The sequence below is a fragment of the Meles meles genome, chromosome 21 (assembly GCF_922984935.1).
Source record: "Meles meles chromosome 21, mMelMel3.1 paternal haplotype, whole genome shotgun sequence".
NCBI classification, from domain to species: Eukaryota; Metazoa; Chordata; class Mammalia; order Carnivora; family Mustelidae; genus Meles; species Meles meles.
This window is the reverse complement of record NC_060086.1, coordinates 42073412-42093863: the sequence shown is the minus strand read 5'-3', so window position 1 is coordinate 42093863 and position 20452 is coordinate 42073412. Positions and strand designations below refer to the sequence as shown.

The 20452-nt window shown below is 62.5% G+C and overlaps 2 protein-coding genes across 4 annotated transcripts; both read right to left on the bottom strand.

The window, feature by feature from the left end:
* Positions 1-5063: 5063 nt before the first annotated feature.
* On the bottom strand, positions 5064-8164 carry ZG16B (zymogen granule protein 16B). Its single transcript, XM_045992967.1, has 6 exons — positions 8145-8164; positions 7962-8050; positions 7620-7680; positions 6714-6796; positions 6374-6599; positions 5064-5415 (listed from the first exon to the last, which is right to left on the bottom strand). Exons 1-6 carry the CDS (start codon positions 8162-8164, stop codon positions 5064-5066), a joined length of 831 nt encoding a protein of 276 aa, XP_045848923.1.
* A 7365-nt stretch (positions 8165-15529) lies between these two features.
* On the bottom strand, positions 15530-19720 carry LOC123934063 (testisin-like). 3 transcript variants are annotated; one of them, XM_045993960.1, is made up of 8 exons: positions 19544-19720; positions 19418-19447; positions 19303-19329; positions 18961-19126; positions 18729-18779; positions 18203-18486; positions 16144-16298; positions 15530-15856 (listed from the first exon to the last, which is right to left on the bottom strand). In XM_045993960.1, exons 1-8 carry the CDS (start codon positions 19608-19610, stop codon positions 15617-15619), a joined length of 1020 nt encoding a protein of 339 aa, XP_045849916.1. In that variant the 5' UTR covers positions 19611-19720; the 3' UTR covers positions 15530-15616. The 3 variants fall into 3 exon arrangements, with proteins under 3 accessions (XP_045849916.1, XP_045849917.1, XP_045849918.1); XM_045993961.1 differs by lacking the exon at positions 18729-18779; XM_045993962.1 differs by lacking the exons at positions 18729-18779; positions 19303-19329; positions 19418-19447 and having other exon boundaries at positions 18961-19156.
* Positions 19721-20452: the final 732 nt, after the last annotated feature.

Below are 20452 nucleotides of genomic sequence, written 5' to 3'. Positions count from 1 at the left end.
TGATGGACACAAGGCCCTGGAAACAGCGAGCGATCCCGTCACTGAGGACCCCAACGCCTCGCCGGTAGGGAGCCGCTGGCGGTGGGCTTCTGGCCTCCGCATCCACAAGCTGGGGTCTGGGCTCTGTTCGGGCACGTGTTCGCCTGCGGGGATCCCAGCTCTCGCGTGCGGAAGCCTCACCCGTTCCTTCCCCTCCTGGGCTCCCCGTCGGGTCATCTGTAAAACGGGGCGAACATGGCTCACTCGCTGTGGGATCAGATGAGACGATAGCCCAGTGCTCCGCTCGGTGATCGGCCAGTGGTGACGATAAAGAAAGCTCTGGCTGCTTGGTCCCCGGGAGCAGTCCAGATCCCAGCCCTCCACCCCTCCCTCCCTCCTTCCCAGAAGGTGCCTCCGGGAGGCGGAAAGGAGGAACCTGAAAGGGCAGCCAAACCCACAAAGGGGTTCCCAGCCTGGGGCTCGACTATGGAACCACGAGCCCTTTGTCTTCGTCCTCCGGGTGCCCTTTCCCCGAGAGCAGCTCGCTGGAGGGCTCAGCTGGCCCCTCTGGGGCCCAGCCCTCAGCCCCCACTCCCGTCATCCCAGCAGCCCTACCGGGAGTCTCTGCCAGGCCCTGGGGGGAGGCTGCCCATCGCCACCCCGGCCCCCTCCTCAAGGTTGGCTGCCTCTTCCCATCAGCCAGGAGTGGCAGGGGCAGGGCGCTCCTGGGCATATCCTGCAGGGACGAGCGGGTGGTACCCCGGGCTGGCGCGTCTGATGGAGCTGGGTGCAGGTGGCCGCGCGTTGGGAGACCTTCGGGAGAAGCAGGGCGAGGGAAGGGGCAGGAACTGGCTGGGAGAGACGAGGAGCCCAGGGGCGCCCGGAGCCCGGTGTCGAGTGTCTGTCCTCTGGTGTGTCTGTAGGGATGGGACGGGCAGCAGTGAAGGTCCTGCTCACGACGTGTCCCGGAATTGAGTCTGGCCTCGGCTGCTGACTCCCTGAGTGACCTCGGGGAAGGAGCTAAGTGTGTCCACAGCTGCTTCTTCAGCTATGAGATGAGAATGCAGCAGGGATGTGACGTTGTGGGGCCTGGGCCGAGTGAGTGTGGGACAGCAGGCCACCTCTGAGTCCCCGGAAGGTGCGGCGGGGAGGGGACCGCGGAAGAGCTTAGGCAAGTAAATCCACCCGCTCGCAGAAAGGCTGGGGCGGAAAGTGTTCTCCTGCTCTAGGCAGATGCTTCGACGTCTCTCTGCCCCCTGGAAGGGCCCATCTCAGGCAGGACCTGTCAGCTTTCTTCCTCGTTCCTGCCCAGGGCTCGGCGGGCGCAGCTTGGGTGCACAGAGCCAACACGAGCCCCTCAGCTTTGGGCCGTCCTCGCCTCAGTTAATGTCACCATGGGTGACCATCCCTCCCCACCCCTCCTTTGCTCTCCCCATGTCCTGTGGGCTCGGCTGGGCTGCAGGGCTTACTGTCTGGGGCTGGGAGCTGGAACGCAGCAAGTGTCCATGCCAGAGGCGCGATCTTCAGCGTCCCTCACGGTGGGGGCGGTTGGGCAGCGCCCGGGCTAGGGGCTCAGCCCATGAGCAGCTGGCGGGGCCCGCCTGGGGTTGGGAGGCGAGGCCGGAGCGGAAGAGGAGGCATGATTTGGGGACCGGCTCAGGGAGCAGGGCGGAGAGGGGCCTCAGGAAACAGTCTCTCCTTAGACCCGCCACGGACTTCGAATGCCCAGCGTACAGGGAAAGCACAGGGCTCCCTGCTCCACACTTGCCAAGAACTTCAGGGCGACGACGTCAGAGCACCCAGCCCGGCGGGGGCCCTTCTGTGCGGCTCTGTGGGTGTCACCCATGACACTGTCCTTCTCATCAAGTCCCTGAAGCCTGTAGGAAACGCGGGTTCCCCTCACGTCCTTGTCCCCAGCCTCCAGGACCCCTCCCGCCCAGCCTCGCCTCTGCAAAGCCCCTGGGGGCTCCTTGTGCGTCCTGTTGCTCCTGACCTTGAGGCCTAAGTCCCACGTGCCTCCTGGAAGCCAGACTGTTGTTCCTGGCCTCTCTGGTCCTGCCTGCAGCCCCCAGGCTAAGACGCGGCCCCTCCCTGCCCCTCCACCGGCGGCCCTGCACGCAGCCAGCACCCGGCGTGCCGGCCTGGTGACAGAGCTGGCCCGGCCCGTCTGTCCTTTCTGTCCCCCGCCCCCACCTCCTGCCTTCGCCTTCGAGACACACCTGCCCCTGAGAGGCGCTGAGGGAGCTCCCACGCATACAGGGGGCAGAGTAGAATAGGGGAGAGCTGGGGACCTGGATCCAGGCAAGGGCTGAGCCCAACTCGGGGCTCCAGAGGGTCCCCAGATGTGCTGACTCTGCGGTGCTTCCCCGAGCCGAAGCCCCCAGAGCAGGCCTGACCTGGGCTCCCTGCCCCCCCATGGCCTGGGGTGCTGGAGGGAGGAGGGAAGGCTACAGGCTTCGGGGCAGGCTGCTGATAACAGCACTAAAAGCTCAGGAAGGATCATAAGTGCGGGGTGTCAGGATGGGAGCGAGTGAAGGATCCCCTCTTTCTGGAGCCTCAGGGCCTCAGAAGTCAGCGGCAGGCGCTCCCTCAGGCGAGCACTTAGTCCAGAGACCTCCCTGGGTCTCCACTCACGTCACACGCAACTCCGTCCCCTCCACAGGTCCCTTGCTCTGTCCTAGAAGGGCCCATGTTCCCGACGGTTCTACTCCTGACTGCTCCCACTGGCTTGTCTCAGGGCCCCTCCTCCGGCAGCACACGACGTGTCTTGGGTTAGGGTTGCCAGATCCAACAGATAAAAATACAGTGCCCCCAGTTAAATTCAAATTCCAGATAAACACAGAAAAATCTTTAGTATACGTACATCCCACGCAGTGTCTGGGATATACTTACATTTAAAATATATATATATATTTACGGGGCGCCTGGGTGGCTCCGTGGGTTAAAGCCTCTGCCTTCGGCTCTGGTCATAATCCCAGGGTTCTGGGATCGAACCTGTTTCCTCCTCTCTCTCTGCCTGCCCCTCTGCCTACTTGTGATCTCTGTCTGTCAAATAAAAAAATAAAATCTTAAAAATATATATATATTATATATTTAGGATGTAGTTACACTTTTAAAAATGCAGTGGTTGATACTTCGGTAAAACATTATTTATTTATCTGAAATGCTGAAATTTGTGTATCTGGCAACCCTCCTTGAGAGGCGTCTGGGAATATCAGGGTAGGAAGGAGCTGGGGCCGGGAGCATTCTGGAGCTTGGCGGGATGGCCATCGGGCCATCTCTCCGCCTGTGCTGTGCAGTCGGTGGGTCTGACTGCCCCGAGCCGGCCCCTTTGTCTGCGTCTCCGCAGGGCTCCTGCCCTTCTCGCCCGTCCTCCTCCCTTCCTGTCTGATCTGGTCACAAGGCAGCGACTGCTCTCCCTCTGCAACTGTCCCATTTCTGACCATCCTCGTTGCCCTACAGGGGTGGGAGCGCCCCTGGGAGGTAGGGTCCCCCCTTGAAGCTGCCAGCCCTGAGAAAGTCCCCTGTGGAAACGGTCAGGAGTCTCCTACTGAAAACAGATTTTCCTTTCAGCAATCCAGGGGCAAGAAATGACGTTTGACCTTGGGTACCAGGGAGCCGCTGTCGAGGGAGTGTGGGGAGCCCCAACCCAGGGGTGTTTCAGATGAGCTCTTCAAAATGTGTCCTCAGGCGTATTCTCCAAATCCCCTTTACTACCGACAGACCCTGGGGCGCGTCTGAAAATGCCTGTAACTTTGAGGTCCCGACGAGGGTCATTGTCAAGGTCACGGGCCCTGCTTGATGAGCTTGGTGTGGTCACACGCACACGTGAAGGAAACACCAAATTTCCAGTAGATAACAACCAAAATAAACAGGTAACTTTCCCCCCACCCCCAGCCACGTTCGTGGATTCTCTGAAACTTGCCCACGGACCCCAGATGAGAACCACAAAGTGGGTCCCAAGCAGCCTTTTAAAGGGTAAGAAGCAGAACAGAGAAAAATGTCAGCAAGGGTCTGGGGGTTCCCAGCCCAAGCGAACCCCGGCCAAGCCGCTGGGCTCTCTGTGACTTAGTTTGCTCGCTTTCCAGGCAGGAGCCGCTGGAGGCCCGTGCCCACGGGGTCTCTCAGGTGCAGCCGGACCGGCAGCCCGCGCCGGCAGCAGCCTTGGCTGTGTGTGTGCTCGGTGGTGCGGTGCAGAACCTGCCTTCCTGCGGTCACCGTCCCCCAGTGTCTGGAAGCCCTGTCGCTGGAGGTTGCTGGGACTCGAGGCAAGCTCTCGTGTGGGATCCGGGCTCGGGATGGGGCACACAAAGAACGGGCACGGTCCGGGGTCTGCATGCGCTCCCAGGCTGCTCTCACAATCACACCTCCAGGAGCCTCTCCTCAGCTGCCTTCGCCCCGTACCGGTCGTTCCGCCCGGAATGCCCTCCGGCCCTTGTCTCCCCCCCGCCAGGCGTCCCTCCACCTGCAGGCCCGGATGCTGCCTGCTTTCAGAAGGCTTCCCTGCAGCACGCCCCCCTTCCTCTGCCTCTACGCGGGTGCCGGACTCAGTGCCCTGCGCATGTCCCCGTGAACGCAGCCGCCACCGCCTGCTTCTGCCTCCACCCCCTCCGGGGCACCCTTCACGCGGACCCCTGGCCTCTTCTCTTAACCGTGAGGGGCTGGGGGAGCCCAGGCACCGGCAGAGGTGTGCTCAGCGAGCGGGGATGTGAATGGCCGGCTTTCCTGAGGCCTGTCACCCACTCAGTGAAGACCAGGACTGAGCCTGGGCCGTCAGAGGCCCGCTGGACGGGCTTGGGGTCAGGACGGAGTAGGGGGCGTCCTTGGAGCCCAGACTCCCAAGAGATGGGAGATCTCGGAGGCCCAAGGTCTGCACAGGCAGGATCCCCGAGACCTGGGGCGTCAGACCTGCTCCTTCCTCCCCCTTCCCCCCGCCCCCAGCCCTGGAAGCCTCGTCCCCCGCCAGCCGGGAAAGCTTCGGTCACATCCCGGGCCCAAGGACCACACGTGGAGCCACCGTTCTCGCAGAAGCATTATTTATTGCCGGTTCCAGCTGAGGTCGACCCCCCCGCTCACCCGCAGCCCTACTTGCACCCAGGCGAGGTAGGGAGGGGTGCAGTGGTCTCTTCCTCCTCCTGGTCCTCGGGAGGGTAGTCCCAGCGAAAGCAGAGGCCCGAAAGACCTAAAACCTTATGCTGACCACAGATGCCCGTGAGCACCTTCCCCCCGCCACTGGCCAAGAAGGCGTTGCCATTTTCCTGCCCAAATATGGCGAGGCGCCCCCAGTCTGTGGAGATGAGCAGGGACCGGATAAACAACCTGTGGGAGCCGGAGATGGCATCGATGTGTTCTCCCGGCTGCAGGAGGAACTCCTGGGTCGTCCCACCCGAGGCGCCAAACACCCGGCCCCAGGAGTCGCCACATCGGACCTGGATGCTGGGAGAGGGGTGGGGGGGCAGAGCTGGAGGCCAGAGCCGGGCCGGCCCCCCACGACCCGGCACGCCATCCGCTTGCGAGGACAGCAGTCCCCTCGCTGCAGGTGAACATCCCCAGCAGGCGGACAGAGCTGTTGTCCTCACACCCCTGCTCTGACGCTTTCGGGCCCTGGGGGCTTGGGCCGGTCACCCAGCCTCTCCGCGCCTCCGTGTCCTTATCTGAAAGTGGTCTGGGGGACGGTCAGCGAGATCATAAGGGACCCCTCGGCGGGTGCCAGCTGCTGTCACTGCACACGGCGGGGAGCTGTCCCCAGGCTCAGCTTGGACTTTGAGCCCCAGTTACTGACTGGACCAGGCCCCAGGCCTGAGAAGCAGGCGACACCCGTAGTCACCTGGGGTGTCCCACCAGCTCTGCCCCTCCGGCCTCCCTGTTCCCTCCACACGCCTCCTCCTGCTGGCCCCACTCGCGCCGGCTGCTCTCGCCAGGACCCTGGGTGTGCAGACCATGGATCCGCCCGGGCCTGGAGCAAGGTTAGGGCAGGGACCAGCTCTGGGCCTTCACACATTTCTGCGGACCTGTGTTCCGCCAGTGTCCTTTCTGACGTCCCTGCCTTTCCTCCGACCCTTCCCCGGACAGACCGCCCCCGGGCTCCCCATCGGGCGTCTGGAGCAGAGTATGTCGAGCCTCTCGGACTGAGAGGCTGTTTGGGGTTGAAGGGGGAAAGGGAGCAGGAGCATCATCTCCCCCTTCTTTTTAGATCAGCCCAGGAAGCCCGGCGGGACTTGCAGACAATGGGAGGGGCTGACGTGCGGGGACAAGCGGGGAGCTGGTGGCTGCCGGCTCCGGAACTCCCAGGTTCATCCCGAGCCCAGCGCAGGCACGCGGGGAGGAGGTGCGAAGCCCCCTCCGCTGGCTGCTAAGGCCGTGGCGGTAGGGCTCCCGGCCCGCTCCTACTCACCTCTTCACCAGGCCAAGGAGATCCACGGCCACCCGGACTCCGGTGATTTCACAGTCACTGGACGTGCTGAAATATGTGCCTCCTCCGACCCCATACATCTCTAGACGGACGAGGGGACCAGGAGGGAAAGAGAAGGGCACCACAGGCTGACGGGGAGCATGTCCCTGCCCCGAGCTGGACACAGCCCTCCAGACAGCCGCGAGGCCCCGGGACTGGAGTCGTCGGTCTGTGGCGAAGGGTGAGCGTGGCCCCCGGGGGGACGGGCTGGGGCGGGGGTGAGGATGCCCCCCACACCCCGGAGTGGGCGGCAAGCTGGGGGGTCAGACCCAGTGAGACTTACGCTCTGCCCAGCAGGTGGCGCTCCACAGGAGGCCGAGAGTCAGCCCCAGCAGCATGGCCTCTGGATGGTGCGTCCCAAGGCTCCTGGAGGGAAGAGGACAGGCCCCTGCTTCTGAGGGGGGCCCTGTCGGACCTCGCCAGGCCCCATAGTGGGAGGGGAACGCCACCATACCTGACCGTGAGTCCTGTCGCCCCGTCCTGGTGGCACAATGCCTTGTGCCTGGGCACTCTCCCCCCCGCCCTTTATACACACCCCATCCCCGTGGGCCCCCATCCAGAAGGAAGGAGTGAGGGCCACGGGGGGAGCAGGAAGGAATGGCGGTGAGGGCTCTTCCTGGGGGAATCCCACAGCCGTCCTGGGGGAGGCTCCCGGACATGCTGTGTTTATTATCTTGGCTCCACGGCCTACACAAACAAAATGGGACAGTGACGAGCGTTGCCCTGCCACCTCCAGGTCTCCCTCCTCAGCACCTGGACTAGAACGGCGCTTTAAGTGGGGGTTGCTGAGACCCCCCCACCAGCTTGGCCAGACGGGTCGCTGTAGCCGGGTGCCCACCGGGGCTCCTGCCTTGTGCAGAACCGGCCCCAGGACCTCGTTCAGGCCGTTGTGGAGCTTGGGGTCTCGTGGGCTTCCAGGAGCTCAGGCCCAGCTGCCCCCGGACCGTCAGAGAGAGCTGGACCTTGTGCCCAGCTCCAGGTGGAAGAGACCCTAGGGGCTGGTCCCCGTGTGGTGTGTCACTTGGAGGACAGTGACGGTCTTTGCCCCGTGCCCGGAGCAGATGGAGCCGGGACAGGCTGGCCGCAACAGGCCTTGGGATGACCCAGGCGCGGAGGATTGGGGAGAGGGCGATTCTCCAGGCCAGTGCCCCTGGGGGCTCCTGAGGTCAGGCTTAAGGGTTAGACGTACCTGGGAGGTAACAGGCCACTCGTCGAGGGCTGCGGGTCCAAGGCTCCTGCCAGCGCCACCGCTGGAGGCAGACCGGGCGCAGATCCTGGCTTCCCTGCGCGTGGGGTTTGCTGCGGGAGCTCCCACCACCCCAGCGCACGATCAGGTCATCTGCTGTCCGTGGGCTGCGGTACAGCCTCCTCGTGGGCGTTATGAGAATTCAGGGGGCCTTCTCCTGTGAGGGCCCGACCACGCGGGACCCGTCTGTGCTGCCACGTGGGCAAGGTCGTCCTGGGCCGTGTCCTCCGGAATCGCTAAAGATCAGAAACAACGCGCTTGTCCATGCGGTGGCCGGTCCCGTACGTGAGGGTGCCGGCAGCACTGGGGAGCACTCCGCGGCCTCGAGGAAGGAGCGGTGCTTGGCCGGGGCCGGGAGCCAGGCTCGGCACAGACTGGGTGTTCGGGAAGGGCCCATCAGGTCACAAGAAGTGGGTGCTGAGAACGGCCTTCGGTGCGCACAGGCCCGGTCTGGAAGCGCGGACTCACCCTCCTGCTTTCACCGGCATGCCCGTGTTGGGGGACGGGGGACGGGGTGGAGACCCTGCCTCACGGGACCTCCGCTCCCCACGTGCCTCCGAGGTACCAGGCCAGGGGTTAGCAAACCACGGCCCGTGGCCACATCCCGCTCCCCGCCCCCATGCTGCACAGCCCAGGAGCTGAGAACACTTCTCAGTTTTCGAAGGTTAGAGACAATTCAAAAGAATAGCACTTTGTGGCACATGAAAGGCCGGTGAAAGTGCCCTGGCACGGTCCAAAGGAAGTGTTCCAGGCACACAGCCAAGCCCACTCACGGGCACGTCGTCTGGGGCTGCTGTCTCCCCACAGAGCTGGGCCACTGTGACACTCTGTGACCCAGAAAACCTGCCACGTGTGTCCTCTGGCCCTTAACCCACAAAGTCAGCGATCCTGCTGCGTCCCTGGTCCCCAGTCGGGAAGAGAGGCCGTCCCGTCCACAGCATCTCCCCGCCAGCCCCCCCGTGGGGAGAGCGGGGGCTGCTTCGGACAGGGCCCTTCCTTCTGGAAGGAAGTCTCTCTGCTCTCTGCTGGTCTCTCTGCAGAGGCCCTTTATGGCTCGGCCACCCCCCACTGACTAGCGGTGAAAGCCAAGGGCTCCCCACCTGGCCCCCAGGCTCCTCGCCCCTCCCAGAGGCCCTCGGGCCCACTGAGGGAAGGGGCAGGGGCAGCCAATCCCCTCCAGAGGCCCCAGAGCCTCCTGTGGGGCGGAGGCAGTGGAGGTGGCAGAGCCCAGGACCTTGGAGACGTGGCTTGGGAGGAGGGGATGGGGGTTGCACAAAGGGGGTTCTGTTTCTCTCTCACCCCACTCAGCCGCTGGGTGCTTTTGTGGTTGTCGCTGCCAACTCAGGCGCCTTCTTCCTAGTGCCAGGCTGCCTGGGCTTGTGCCCAGGAGAATCTGTGAGAACCGGAACCCCAGGGAGCACTGCCTGGGGGGCGGGGGTGGGGCCCGGGGAGCAGTACCTGGGGGGGTAGAACCCGGGGGAGCGCTGCCTGGGGAGCAGAGCTCAGGGGAGCACCGCCTAGGGGCTTGACGAGAAGAGCCAGTCACTGCCTAGATGACAGGGGTGCCAGGACGTGCCAAAAAGCACACACGAGGGTCATTTTCCGAGGGCGGGAGTGTGGCTACAGCAGACGCACGTGCACACACACGCGCTCACACTCGGACGCACCCTCAAGCTCGCACGCCTGCCCGGCTCTCTGCTCGCACAGGGCCTTGCACAGGACCCGCACGTACGCACACGTGCACACCTGCCAAGGGGCCCCCCTCACCCCCCATGGCGCAGTGCTGGCCCTGGGGAGGCTCAACACAGGCCCTTTGTCCCTCAGGGCCAGAGCTCCCCACAAGGGGATTGGCGAGGCCGTAATCCCCACCCAGCGCGTGCTCAGACCTCGCGGCCGACCTCACTGCCAGGAGCGGAAACAATGCGGCCTTCTCCCAGCAGAGGTGAGGCGCTGGACCGGGTCTCCCTCCCGTCTGGATGTGGGGATGGGGGAGGCCCCTCTGTGCCCTGCAGCCTGCGGCACAGCAGACGAGAAAGCCTCCGGTTCTCACGGATGCCCCGCTCTAAGCGAAGCATTTTTTCCACTTCTCCGCAGAGAACTGCAACTCCTATTTTGGAAAACCACACATTTTGTCTAATCTTTTATGCAGTTCAAATTCCACGGGGCGCCTGGGTGGCGCAGTCGGCTGAGTGTCTGACTTCGGCCCAGGTCATGATCTGGGGGTCCTGGGATCCAGTCCCGCACAGGGCCCCAGGGCCAGCTCTGCGCTCAGCGGGGAGCCTGCTTCTCCCTCTCCCTCTGCTCCGCCCTCTGCTCACGCTCACTCTCTCAAATAAGTAAATCCTATTCAGCCCGAAATCTCTGAAGGACAACATTCCTTGCTTCTTCCCTCCCCGCCGGCTGCCTGCTGGCCCCGGTGCTTCTCGGCTCGCAGCTCCACCCCTGCAGTCTCTCCTCCTCCCTCACCTGCGCTGCTCCCCGTGTCCGTGGCTTCTTTTCCGGTCTTCCGTAAGGACGGCTGGTGCTGCATTCATGGCCCATTCTATCCAGGAGGGTCTCGGGACCCCTCCCTTAATTACATCTGTGAAGACCCTTTGGTCCATATGGGTGGACATATCTTTTTTGGGGGACCACGATCTAACCCATCATTACCCAGCCAGCCTGAGGCTTGGCCGGGAGCCTCTCCAGAACCCCAGAGCCAGTGCGTCCCACCTCCAGATGGCCAGAGCCCCTCCCCCAGGCCCATGAGCCACCCCCCGCCATCGTCTCAAACCCATCTGCCTCTCTGCCTTGAGAGGCCCGCCCCATAGCAGGGGTCCAACACTTAGAGCAGGATTCCCTTTGTAAACGCCTCCTCGTTTCCTGGAGTTCAGAGGTCTTGGGGCCCGGGACCCCACCCTGACGCACACCCTACCCCATCCTTCCACCTGCCTGCCCTTGAACCTGCCCTTGAACCCAAACAGACTTCTACAGCAACGTCCAAGCAACTACGCTTGCTTCCAGACGAGGGCATTTAGGACGTCTCTCCCTTCCCTGTCCTTTTTTGTATTTTTTTTTTTTTTTTACTGCTTTGACTTTTTTGTTGTTATGCTTAGATTGTACCACTTTTACAAACTGAGAAGCTTTTTTTTTTTTTTTTAAATTTGACAGCAAGAGAGCACAAGCAGGGGGAGCTGCAGGCAGAGGGAGAGGGGGAAGCAGGCTCCCGGCTGAACCAGAAACACCCATGCGGGGCTCGATCCCAGGACCCTGGGATCATGACCCAAGCCGAAGGCAGAGGCCTAACCCGCTGAGCCACCCACACCCCTGAGAAGTGTTTTTTAACCTATTTTACAAAGGATATGAAAGTGGGCGCCCTCAGGGTCAAAACAGGCTCTTCCTCTGTTGGAGGAGAGCCCTGGCGACCTCCTCCTCGTTTAAAGCCCTTTGAAGACATGAAGTCCATTTGACGGAAGCACTGCACCTGTAGACACGTTAGCCAAAGGAATGATTAGAGCAGGTGCTGAGATTCATAAAGATTTCCCCGAAGATGTCGTGTTTTGTTGTTTTTCAGTAGGCTGTACGCCCAGTGCTGAGCGAGCTCGAAGCTGGAACCCACGACCCTGAGATCAAGACCTGAGCTGAGATCGAGTCAGACGCTTAGCTGACCGAGCCACGCAAGTGCCCCAGACGTGTCGTGTGTAAGGACATTGGTCAACAACCCAGATGTCCAACACGAAGAAATTAGTTCAAAGTTCGGTTCTGGTGATATTTTTTTTTAAGATTTTATTTATTTATTTGACAGACAGAGATCACAGGTAGGCAGAGAAGCAGGCAGAGAGAGAAGGGAAGCAGGCTCCCCGCTGAGCAGAGAGCCCGATGTGGGGCTCAATCCCAGGACCCTGAGACCATGACCTGAGCCGAAGGCAGAGGCTTAACCCACGGAGCCCCCCAGGCGCCCCTCGGTTCTGGTGATCTTTAAGAGTTTCTTCTTTATGCTCCTTTTGTGGACTTGTATGTTCTAAGGAGGATGCGTTGATTTTAGAAGCACCATCATGATGGTATTTGGACATCGCAAGTAGGTCTCCCCCGCGCAGGGTACGTGCAAAGTCTCCAGGTGACCATCCGCTTCTCACATGCGAAGGAGCCCAGCCTGCTCCGTGGGCAGACCCGTGGGTGCCTCGCTCTGCACCTGGCCCCGGACCCCGAAAGGGAGACACCTCCTGAAGGTGGAGGGAAGGGACCCCGCAGACACAGAATGGGGCTAATGGCAATGGGGAGGCGTGGGGGGGGCGGGGTCCTCATCCCATACGAATAAGTATGGGGACAGAAACATTGCTTCAGGTCCCCGAGTCACGTGCATGTTCAGCTACCTGCTTATTTAGCAAACAGGCAGTGAGGGACCAAGCCCCAGGGCCCTGGCCTGCCCTCTAGAGGAGCCCCTGTGCAGCTCCGGCTCAGCAGTGCCCCCTTGTGTCAGAGGGAGCACATGGCAGAGACAGGTGCTGAAAGGCCCGAGAGCTTACTGAAGGAAAATGCACCCCAGGAGATGGAGGGTATCAGATCAGGGGCTCCTAGGAGAGGGAGGGACTCAGGGGACTGCCAGGACCCAGCTTGGCCCTGGAGACGTGGGGCAGCGTCTTACAGGTCTCTTGTGAAATTCCCCCCAAGACGAGGGTTCCATGATCAGGTCAGTTTGGGGAACGCTGGCTAATTTTGGCTCTTGGGTTTGCTGCCCTCATCCCTAATGCCCCCGATTGCCTTTTTTCCCTCTTCTTTCCCGTAGAAATGGGACACCGACACCGTATTTCTGCCGTTTTGGCATCTCTTATTTATTCTTTCTTGCGTCCGCTGCCTAGGAACTGCTTCTTCCGATTCCTCCCAGGAATTTCAGGTCTCAGGCCCCCAGCGATGACACCGGTCCCACCGGGGCAATCCAGGACAGTCTCCCCATGTCACACGGCTGGCTCAGCCATGTCTGCAGAGTGTCTTTTGCCACCTAGAGTGAAACACTGTCTCCGGAGATTAGGACGCTGACATCCTTGGGCTCCGTTCTGTTCCCTGCCGCAGGGACCTCCCTGGGGAAGGGCAGGCGGGAGGTCCCCGTCATCAGCCGTCCTGCCTGAGAATGACATCACGTTGCTCTCCCCCTTGACTGGTTGTTACGGATCTAGAATTCAGAACCCACGTAACTTTGTCTCCGATCTCTGAAGACCCTGGAGCACCAGCTTCTCGCTCTTGTTCCAGAATCTTGGTAGCTATTCTAGTGTTGCTGATAGCAGTGGTCCTGGCGTTTGTCCTTGGAAGTGGCAAGCAGGTGGCTTGAAAGTGCATCAGCAGACCCTTCTCCATACACCTGAGAAAATGTCACCTGTCCACACCCCCAACCAACCGGATTCTTGTTTGGTCTTTAAATGCACTTACTGGTTTTGTTTTCTGATCACAACATGACAGGAAAGGGGTAGCAAAGGAAATCTGGAAAAGGCTTAAAAGGATGGTAAATGCCTAAACGGCTATCACCTAGGGGTGACAAGTGTGGACACTCGGTGTGTCCCTAGTCGCACCCGACTCTCCGCATGCTATGAAATGCACGAAGCTCTGGACTGTGGTTATGCATAGAACCCATCCAAAATACCTCGTTTCTCCATAGTTGTTCTTTTTAAATTTTATTTATTTATTAGAGAGAGAGAGACAGAGATCACAAGCAGGCAGAGAGGCAGGAGGAGACAGAGGGGGAAGCAGACGCCCCGCTGAGCAGAGAGCCTGATGCGGGGCTCGATCCCAGGACCCCGAGATCATGACCTGAGCCACCCAGGTAGCCCAACTCTGTAATTATTCTTGTTTGCACAAGGGAAGTAGTAAAGCTTAGTGGCTACCTAAAATATCTGCTCTGGCTTCTACAACTTTTTGGAGAATAAGGAAAAGGAAAAGAAAAAATACGTTAGTGGCATCAGCCATGGTAGAAATGAAAAATAATGATGAGTGTCATAAGCGAACATCTGCTCCATGAAAACTGCTCAGAAAGTCTGGACTCCAGGGGCTCCTGCGGGGCTCAGGCAACCAGGTAAGCGTCTGACTCCTGATCTCAGGGTTGTGAGTTCAAGCCCCACACTGGACTCCACACTGGTCGTGGAGACTACAGAAAGAAGAAAAAGAAAAGAAAGCGAAAAGAAAAGACGATACATTGGAAAAAACTTTGACTCCAAGCTGAAGGAAGATGTCCTTAAAGGTGAAAGTTGCAGGTTTAATTGTCTCCATGGAACTGACCACAAGGGAAGGCCCCCTCTCTGCTGACACTGGCCGGTGGGAAAGCACACGATAGGACAGCGGTCACTTACGGTCTGCGGGACCCCCCACCCAGCCTCCAACTTCTTCCCCAGACAGGACTCCCATGTCCTCACTGTGCATGTCCTCCCCAGCAGTCACAGTGACTTGAGCTGTCCACAGCGGGGTGGCATGCCCTGAACCAGCTGTGGGGGGACAAGCAACCAGGTCAGGCCCACTGGTCCGTGACGGATCAGCTTGGAGGTTGCCGGACCACGCGTGCCCAGGTGTACAAGGCCTCTCTGTGCGGCAGGGTCGTGTCTTCCCTGGTACACAGCTGGGAACGGGGATGCCGCAGGGGGTAGGAATGGGCGGTGGAGTGACGAGCCCGAGCTGCCCACCTGAAGCTGCCGATTCCCTTCCCAGGACGGCTGAGACCTCTCACCGTCTCCCGCCTACCTCAGGAGAGCAAACGCAGGGGACACTACGGGGTGAGTAAACCAGGGACCCAGCGCTGCCCCACGATGACCCCCGCGGTGCAGTGTCGACGGTCGGAGCTCCCTTCCACCCTGGGCCCGGAAACATCCAGTGTGGCCTGCGCCACATGAAGGGGTGGCGGGGGGCCGTGGCTAGACCTCCCGGAGCCCGTCACTGATTGTGGGTGGGGTGGTAGGGCATCTCCACCATGAAGGGCACGTGGCTGCGTGGTCATGGCTGGGCCATGCGGGCTCTGGGACCGCCCACGCGGGAAGGTATGGCCAAGGCCTCTTAGTGACAGACGGAGAGCTGGCAGGAAGGACCGTAAGGACTGTGATGAGCAGGATGACAGAGTGGAAGGAGCAAGGTTTCAGCTGAGGCCTGGAGAACAACAGGGCTCAACCAGGGAAAGGGGGAACATTCTAGACCAAAGGAACGGTGCCCGCAAGGACCCCAGGTCAGGTCTGAGCCGGTCACACAGGCGCCACGTAACGGCGCGGTGGGGAGTCTCGCGAGGGGTGAGGGGCGCCGGGGTCCCTGCAGGGGTGGGGTGCCCCGCCGGCCAGGAGCCCAGGGAAGCCACTGGCCCTGCTGCGTGTGTTGGGGAGCTCGTCCCGCTGCAGGGGGAGGGCAGCGAGGAAACAGAAAGCGGGGCCTGCACGTGGCACAGTAGCGCCTCTGAGGGAGCTGGTGAGACAGGGAGCGGGCTGGGGGCCTCCTGCCCAGTGGGGAGGGCTTTGGTCTTGTCCGTGGCAGCCCACCAGCTCCCCATTTGGGGAAGCGAACCCCCTTCCCGTCTCCCAGGATCACAGATGAGCAGGGAGTCCCAGGTCAGCCTCGGGGAAAGAGGTCGGACCAGCAGTGTCTGTTGTGTGTGGTGGGGGCCTGAGCACCAGGGGGTTCAGGATGTTTCCTCCTGGCAACCCGCCTTGTCTCCCCAGGGGCTACTGTCTTCCCAGCAATTACCTTTCTGACTGATCTAACCGGGGGGGGGGGGGGTCCCATGATTTGCCCCCAAACCCAAAGAGTGCAGACACCTGGAGCAAGATTCAGGAGTGGGGGCTGCTGTGGTGACTGGGGGGGTGTCCGGGGAGCCCCGGGGCCACAGAGGGCTCCGCAAGGCACAGACTCCGTCATGCGAACGTGTTTATTAGCAGAAGGACAGTGGGGGATGGGCCCTGGCACAGCAGACGGCCCCAACTCCCAGGCGCTCAGTGCGCTCAGGCCACCTGCAGGGGGGAGGCCAGCGCGAGCAGAGCCGGGAGCAGCAGCTGCAGGCCGGGGGCTGGCCTGGGAACGCCGCTGCGGGCCAGCAGCTTCTGCATCCACCTGAAGTGCCTGCTGACGTTGGTGTAGACTCCGGGCCGGAGGGGCCTCCCGCAGCCCGACCCCCAGCTCACGATTCCAACCTGAATCCACAGCCCTTTCTTTTCGCAGGCCAAGGGTCCGCCCGAGTCACCCTGCGGAGCAGCGTGGGAGAGCCGGGTGCTGGGGTGGGGGGGGGTGCCGAGGAGACAGCAGGAGGGGCTGTGGAGCCGGGCAGCCTGGGTGCGAACCCCGCGCCCCACCCCGGAAGTGAACAAGCCTCAGTTTCTGCGTCTGCAAAGTGGAGCCACGGTCTCTACCCTCAGGGGGGGCACAAGGACCAAATGAGGTGCAGGGATACAGGTGGCTCTCAAGGCTGGGGCTGGGGCGGTGGCCTGCCAGGCCCCAGGCGCCCCTGGTTGGGCTGGGAAGGGACACTCACGAAGCAGGCGTCCTTGCCACCTTGGATAGTGCCGGCACAGATCATGTCTCCCCAGATGTCGTAGCGGAAGACGGGCTGCGAGTACAGGTAGTTGCAGATGGCGTTGTTTATGATGCCGACCTGCACTTCCTGGAGGATGTAGGGGGACGGCAGCTCTGGGGGGCGGGCAGACAAAGGAAGACGGCACCCTGAGCCTCTCCTCTGCCATCTGGGCAGGAGGACTGACCCGGGCTACGGGGCAGGGGAGAGGCTCCCTGGGGCCAGCACGCAGTTCACTGTGGGCAACGGCAGCCGGCCAGAGCCCCTTCCCGACATGCAGCTTCCCCTCCAGGAGCAGGCAGCGAGCAGAGCAGCGAGCAGGGAGCAGCCCCTCGGAGGTGGGCCCGCAGCCCAGGGGGCGGGGCCAACACAGCTGAGCCTCGGCAGGCGCCTGAGCAGGTGGGGCAGCCCGTGGCCTCCCCTCGTGGCCTCCCCTCCTCACACAGCCCCAGGCTTCCAGAGCGTCCGGAGCAGCTCTCTGGGCTCCTGGTGCCCTCCTGAGACACGGCGCCACCATAACCCCTGTTCAGGTAAGGGAAGACACAGAGGGACGACTGCCCACCCACACCCCAAACCCCACTACCCCGCTGCCCCGCCAAGCGCCGCGGGGAGCCTGAGCCGGCTGGGAACCCAAACCCGTGCAGTTCCGCAGTCTAGGCCCTGGCCAGGAGCAGAGCCAGGGCACGGCCACAGGGCTGACGCCGAGAGCTGCCGTGTCCGGGTGGCCTCCTGTCGGCCACGCCCTTGCCTGGGCCCTTCCATATGAACAGTTTCAAAGCTTTGAGCCACCTTAGCCGGTGGGAGCTACGATGACCCCGTTCCACGTGAGGCGGCCGAGGTCTCCCACCTGGCACGTGGCTGAGCTGGGCTTGACACCTGCAAGATGGTGGGGGCCAGAAGCCCCCTCCTACCTGCTGGAAGGAAGGGGGATCCTGGCCCTGGTCGGGACTACCTGTCTGCCCGGGGTCAGGGAGTCTGGGGACTGGGCCGCTTGGCTCACACCCGTTCGGTGCTTTGGGCCAGGGGAGGTCTGCAGGGACACTCGATCCAGGACCCCAGCTCTTGAGGAAGTGGGGGCCGGTGGTGGGTACTCTAAGCCCCTCCACCCCCTGTCAGTTCCAGATGTATGACCTTACGGACACATGACCCTCTCAGCCAGTGAACCCCAGCTTTTCCACTGACTCCTTCTGGGGCCTTAGGGCCATTTCCCTACCTCTTTCGCTTTCCTCATCTGTAAAGCAGGTATAAAAACGTTCCCAGCCTCACTCATAGGTAAGGTCCAGAAGGGAGAGAGACCTCTCCCTGCTCATTCCTCAGTCTCGAGAGCCTAGAACAGGGCCAGGGGCACGGCACGGACGCCAGGAGCTCTGTGTGTTGTCGCTGCTGTGGGAAGGGTGCTGCGGGAACGGGCCGGGCCGGGGCAGTCCAGGCCCAGGGCACCTCCGCGGAGGCTGTGCCCAGCAGTTTTGGGGAATTCACAGCGAGAGGTATGCAGCTGGCACTTCATGCCAGCTCAAGGACCCCCGGAGAGCTGGGTGGGAGGCCGAGGACTGTGGATGGCTTGAAACTGCAGGAGCAGACTCCTGGGCTCAGTGCCCCAGGCCAGGAAGCAAGGCAGGGAGATGGAGAAGGTGTGGGAGAGCCAGGGTGGGCATGGCTGGGTGCCGGCTGAGCATCCGTGCGGACGGGGAAAGAGCGCTCGGCTAAATCAGTCGATGCCCGAGGCCGCCCGAGGCCCTCCCACAACCCCAACAGCCCTGCCGTCTGGGGGGTGCGGGCCCGAGCCCAGCTGGCCTCCCTCTCACTGCAGCTTCTGGCTCACAGTCTCTGGAAGGGAGAAGGAAGCTGGTGTGAGGACAGGAAGTATGTCCTTTCAGGGGAAGCAGGAGGGATGGCAGGTGATGAGGCAAGTGCCCAGTAGCCCCAGGAGGGACCCAGCTGCACCCAGACCTAGGTGGGGACGGAACGGATGGTGGAGCGTGAGGCTTCCCCCTCCCCAGCCCCTTGCCCACAGCCCTACCCTGTTCTTCTTCGATGTTCCCCCAGCCAGTCACCCAGCAGTCGGTCCGGTTCTGGAACTCAGAGGAGGAGGTCAGAACACAGATGGGCTGGATGTACTTATTGTAGGTGACGGAGGAGGACAGCTTCAGCAGGGCGATGTCATAGGACGAAGCGCCCAGATACAGAGGGCTCGGAACGATCTCCTCCACACTGTACCGGTTGTAGTAGGCCTGCAGGTTCCAGATAGACGGTGAGGAAGACAGCTCGCCGAACTGGACGGACCACTCGAACGGATCACTGTGGCTGGAGGGACGAGAGGGCAGGCAGGGTCTTCAGAGGGGGCCCGGCCCCTGAGCACACCTGATGTCCTGGGGGAGGACGGGGGTGGGGGGAAGCAGGATGCCTCCCCCCGGGGCCTGGTCTGGCCACTCAGCCAGCCCGTCTCCTCCCGCAGCCGTCCTAAAAAGCAGTGAACAGATGCACAGCATCAGAGCAGGTGGAGAAGTCCACGACCGCCCTCGCCACAGGACAGGCCCAGCACTTACCCCCCAACACACCTCCACCCGGACGGGGGATGAGGAAGGGGACGCCTGGTGCTGTCGTTTGGGAGGAAAAGAAGACAAGAGAACACGACACAAAAGTGCTTGTGAATGCTCTGAAGAACATTCTGGAAGAAGGGGAACAGGGTTTGCCTCACGTGCCTGCAGCCAGGCCTGGAGCTCAGAAGAACAGGCAGGCCGTATCCGCACCCAAGGGGCGCGCATGACCCAGACTCACTCTTCAAAGCAGTGCGCGGCCGTGAGCACCCAGCGGCGGTTGAGCAGACTCGCTCCGCAGCGGTGGGAGCCCCACAGGCGCAGGCTGCCCTGCCACGGCCAGCGCCCCAGCTCCGAGTCCTTTCCGCCCACGATGCGCGACGAAACGGTTCGTTGGCCGCAGGGCCCTGGGACGGACAGAGGGACCCGCGGCTGAGCTGCAGGACCCCGCCCGCCCGGGCGGGCAACAAGAAAGGACGCACGTGGGGGGGGGGAGTCCCGCCACAGGGCGACCGGGGGACCCCGGGACCCTCCCCACGGGGTCCGCAGGCGCCCGCCCCTCCCCCCAGGGCCCGGCAGTTACACGTGAGCAACGACGAGTTCTCGAAACCTGGGCGGGGGGAGAGGAGAAGATGAGGCGCCGTCTGCGCTCCGGCTCCGTGGCGGGCGCGGGGAAGCGCGTGTCCTGGGCACCTTACCTGCAAGCAGCGGGTCCTCGTCCTCCAACTCTGGGGGGGGGCGGCGGGTGAGCTCCGCCCGCTCGGTACACGCCCCACCCCGCCCCGCCCCCAGCCCTGGGCTGCCCGCACCCCGCCCGAGCTCACCCTGCGGCCGGAGCTCGGCTCGCACCAGCAGCTGCGCCAGCAGCAGTGCCCCGAAGTGCGCGTCCATGGCCTCCTCTCCCGCCGCGTGGCGCCCCCTCTGCTTCCGCCCGCCTGGGGGCCGGGCCCGGGTGCCCCCTGGGGAGAGGGAGCGTCCGCCACGCCGTGCCCCCCCCTCGAACTTCGCTGGGTGGGAGGGGCCCGAGGTCCGGTAACGTCGGACCTCCCGGCGCCCGGCTCGGCTCGGACCCCCAAATTGGGCTGGGTCCCCCACCCCCCGCGTGCGCCCGCGCAGTCCTGCTTGTCAGCGACCCAGGGGTCCTGGGCGCCCCCCCAGTTGCCCCCGTTCTTCTCCGGGAAGGGCCGCGGCTGGCCCAGAACCAGGACTCCCGTGACACGCGCTCGGGAGGCCTGGTAGTAAGGGTCCGAGCCAAGAAGAAAAGATCCCTTTCTTCCTTTCTTGGGGGAAATCGTAGTCTCGGGTCTTGTGGCGCCCTGAGCCCACTCCGGGCCGGTAGCTGGCAAGGCAGGCCGCAGCCCTCCTCATCCTCCTCCAGTTTACATTGTGGAGGTTGAAACCACCTTTAGCAAACTTACTTTCTTGCATGGCGTCCTTGGGGGAATGAAATGGCCTAAATGAGAGAGACACCGGGAGGTTATCCATCCTGGCGTCCCTGTGACCAGTGACTCTCCCAATGGGGCTTCCGGGAGGGCTGTGACTTCTTGGTGTCCTTGTCTGTGTCCTGAGCGCTACTGGGGATGTGGTGGTATCGGCAAAGTTGTGAGTTTCCCAGCATCAGCTTCGGTGGTCCTTCCAGGCAGGGGAGCCAGTCTGGACTGGCAGGGGTGTCCCAAGGTGTCCACTCTGTGGGAGCCTTGGGGGGTGAGCCAAGGCCCACAACACACTCAGCT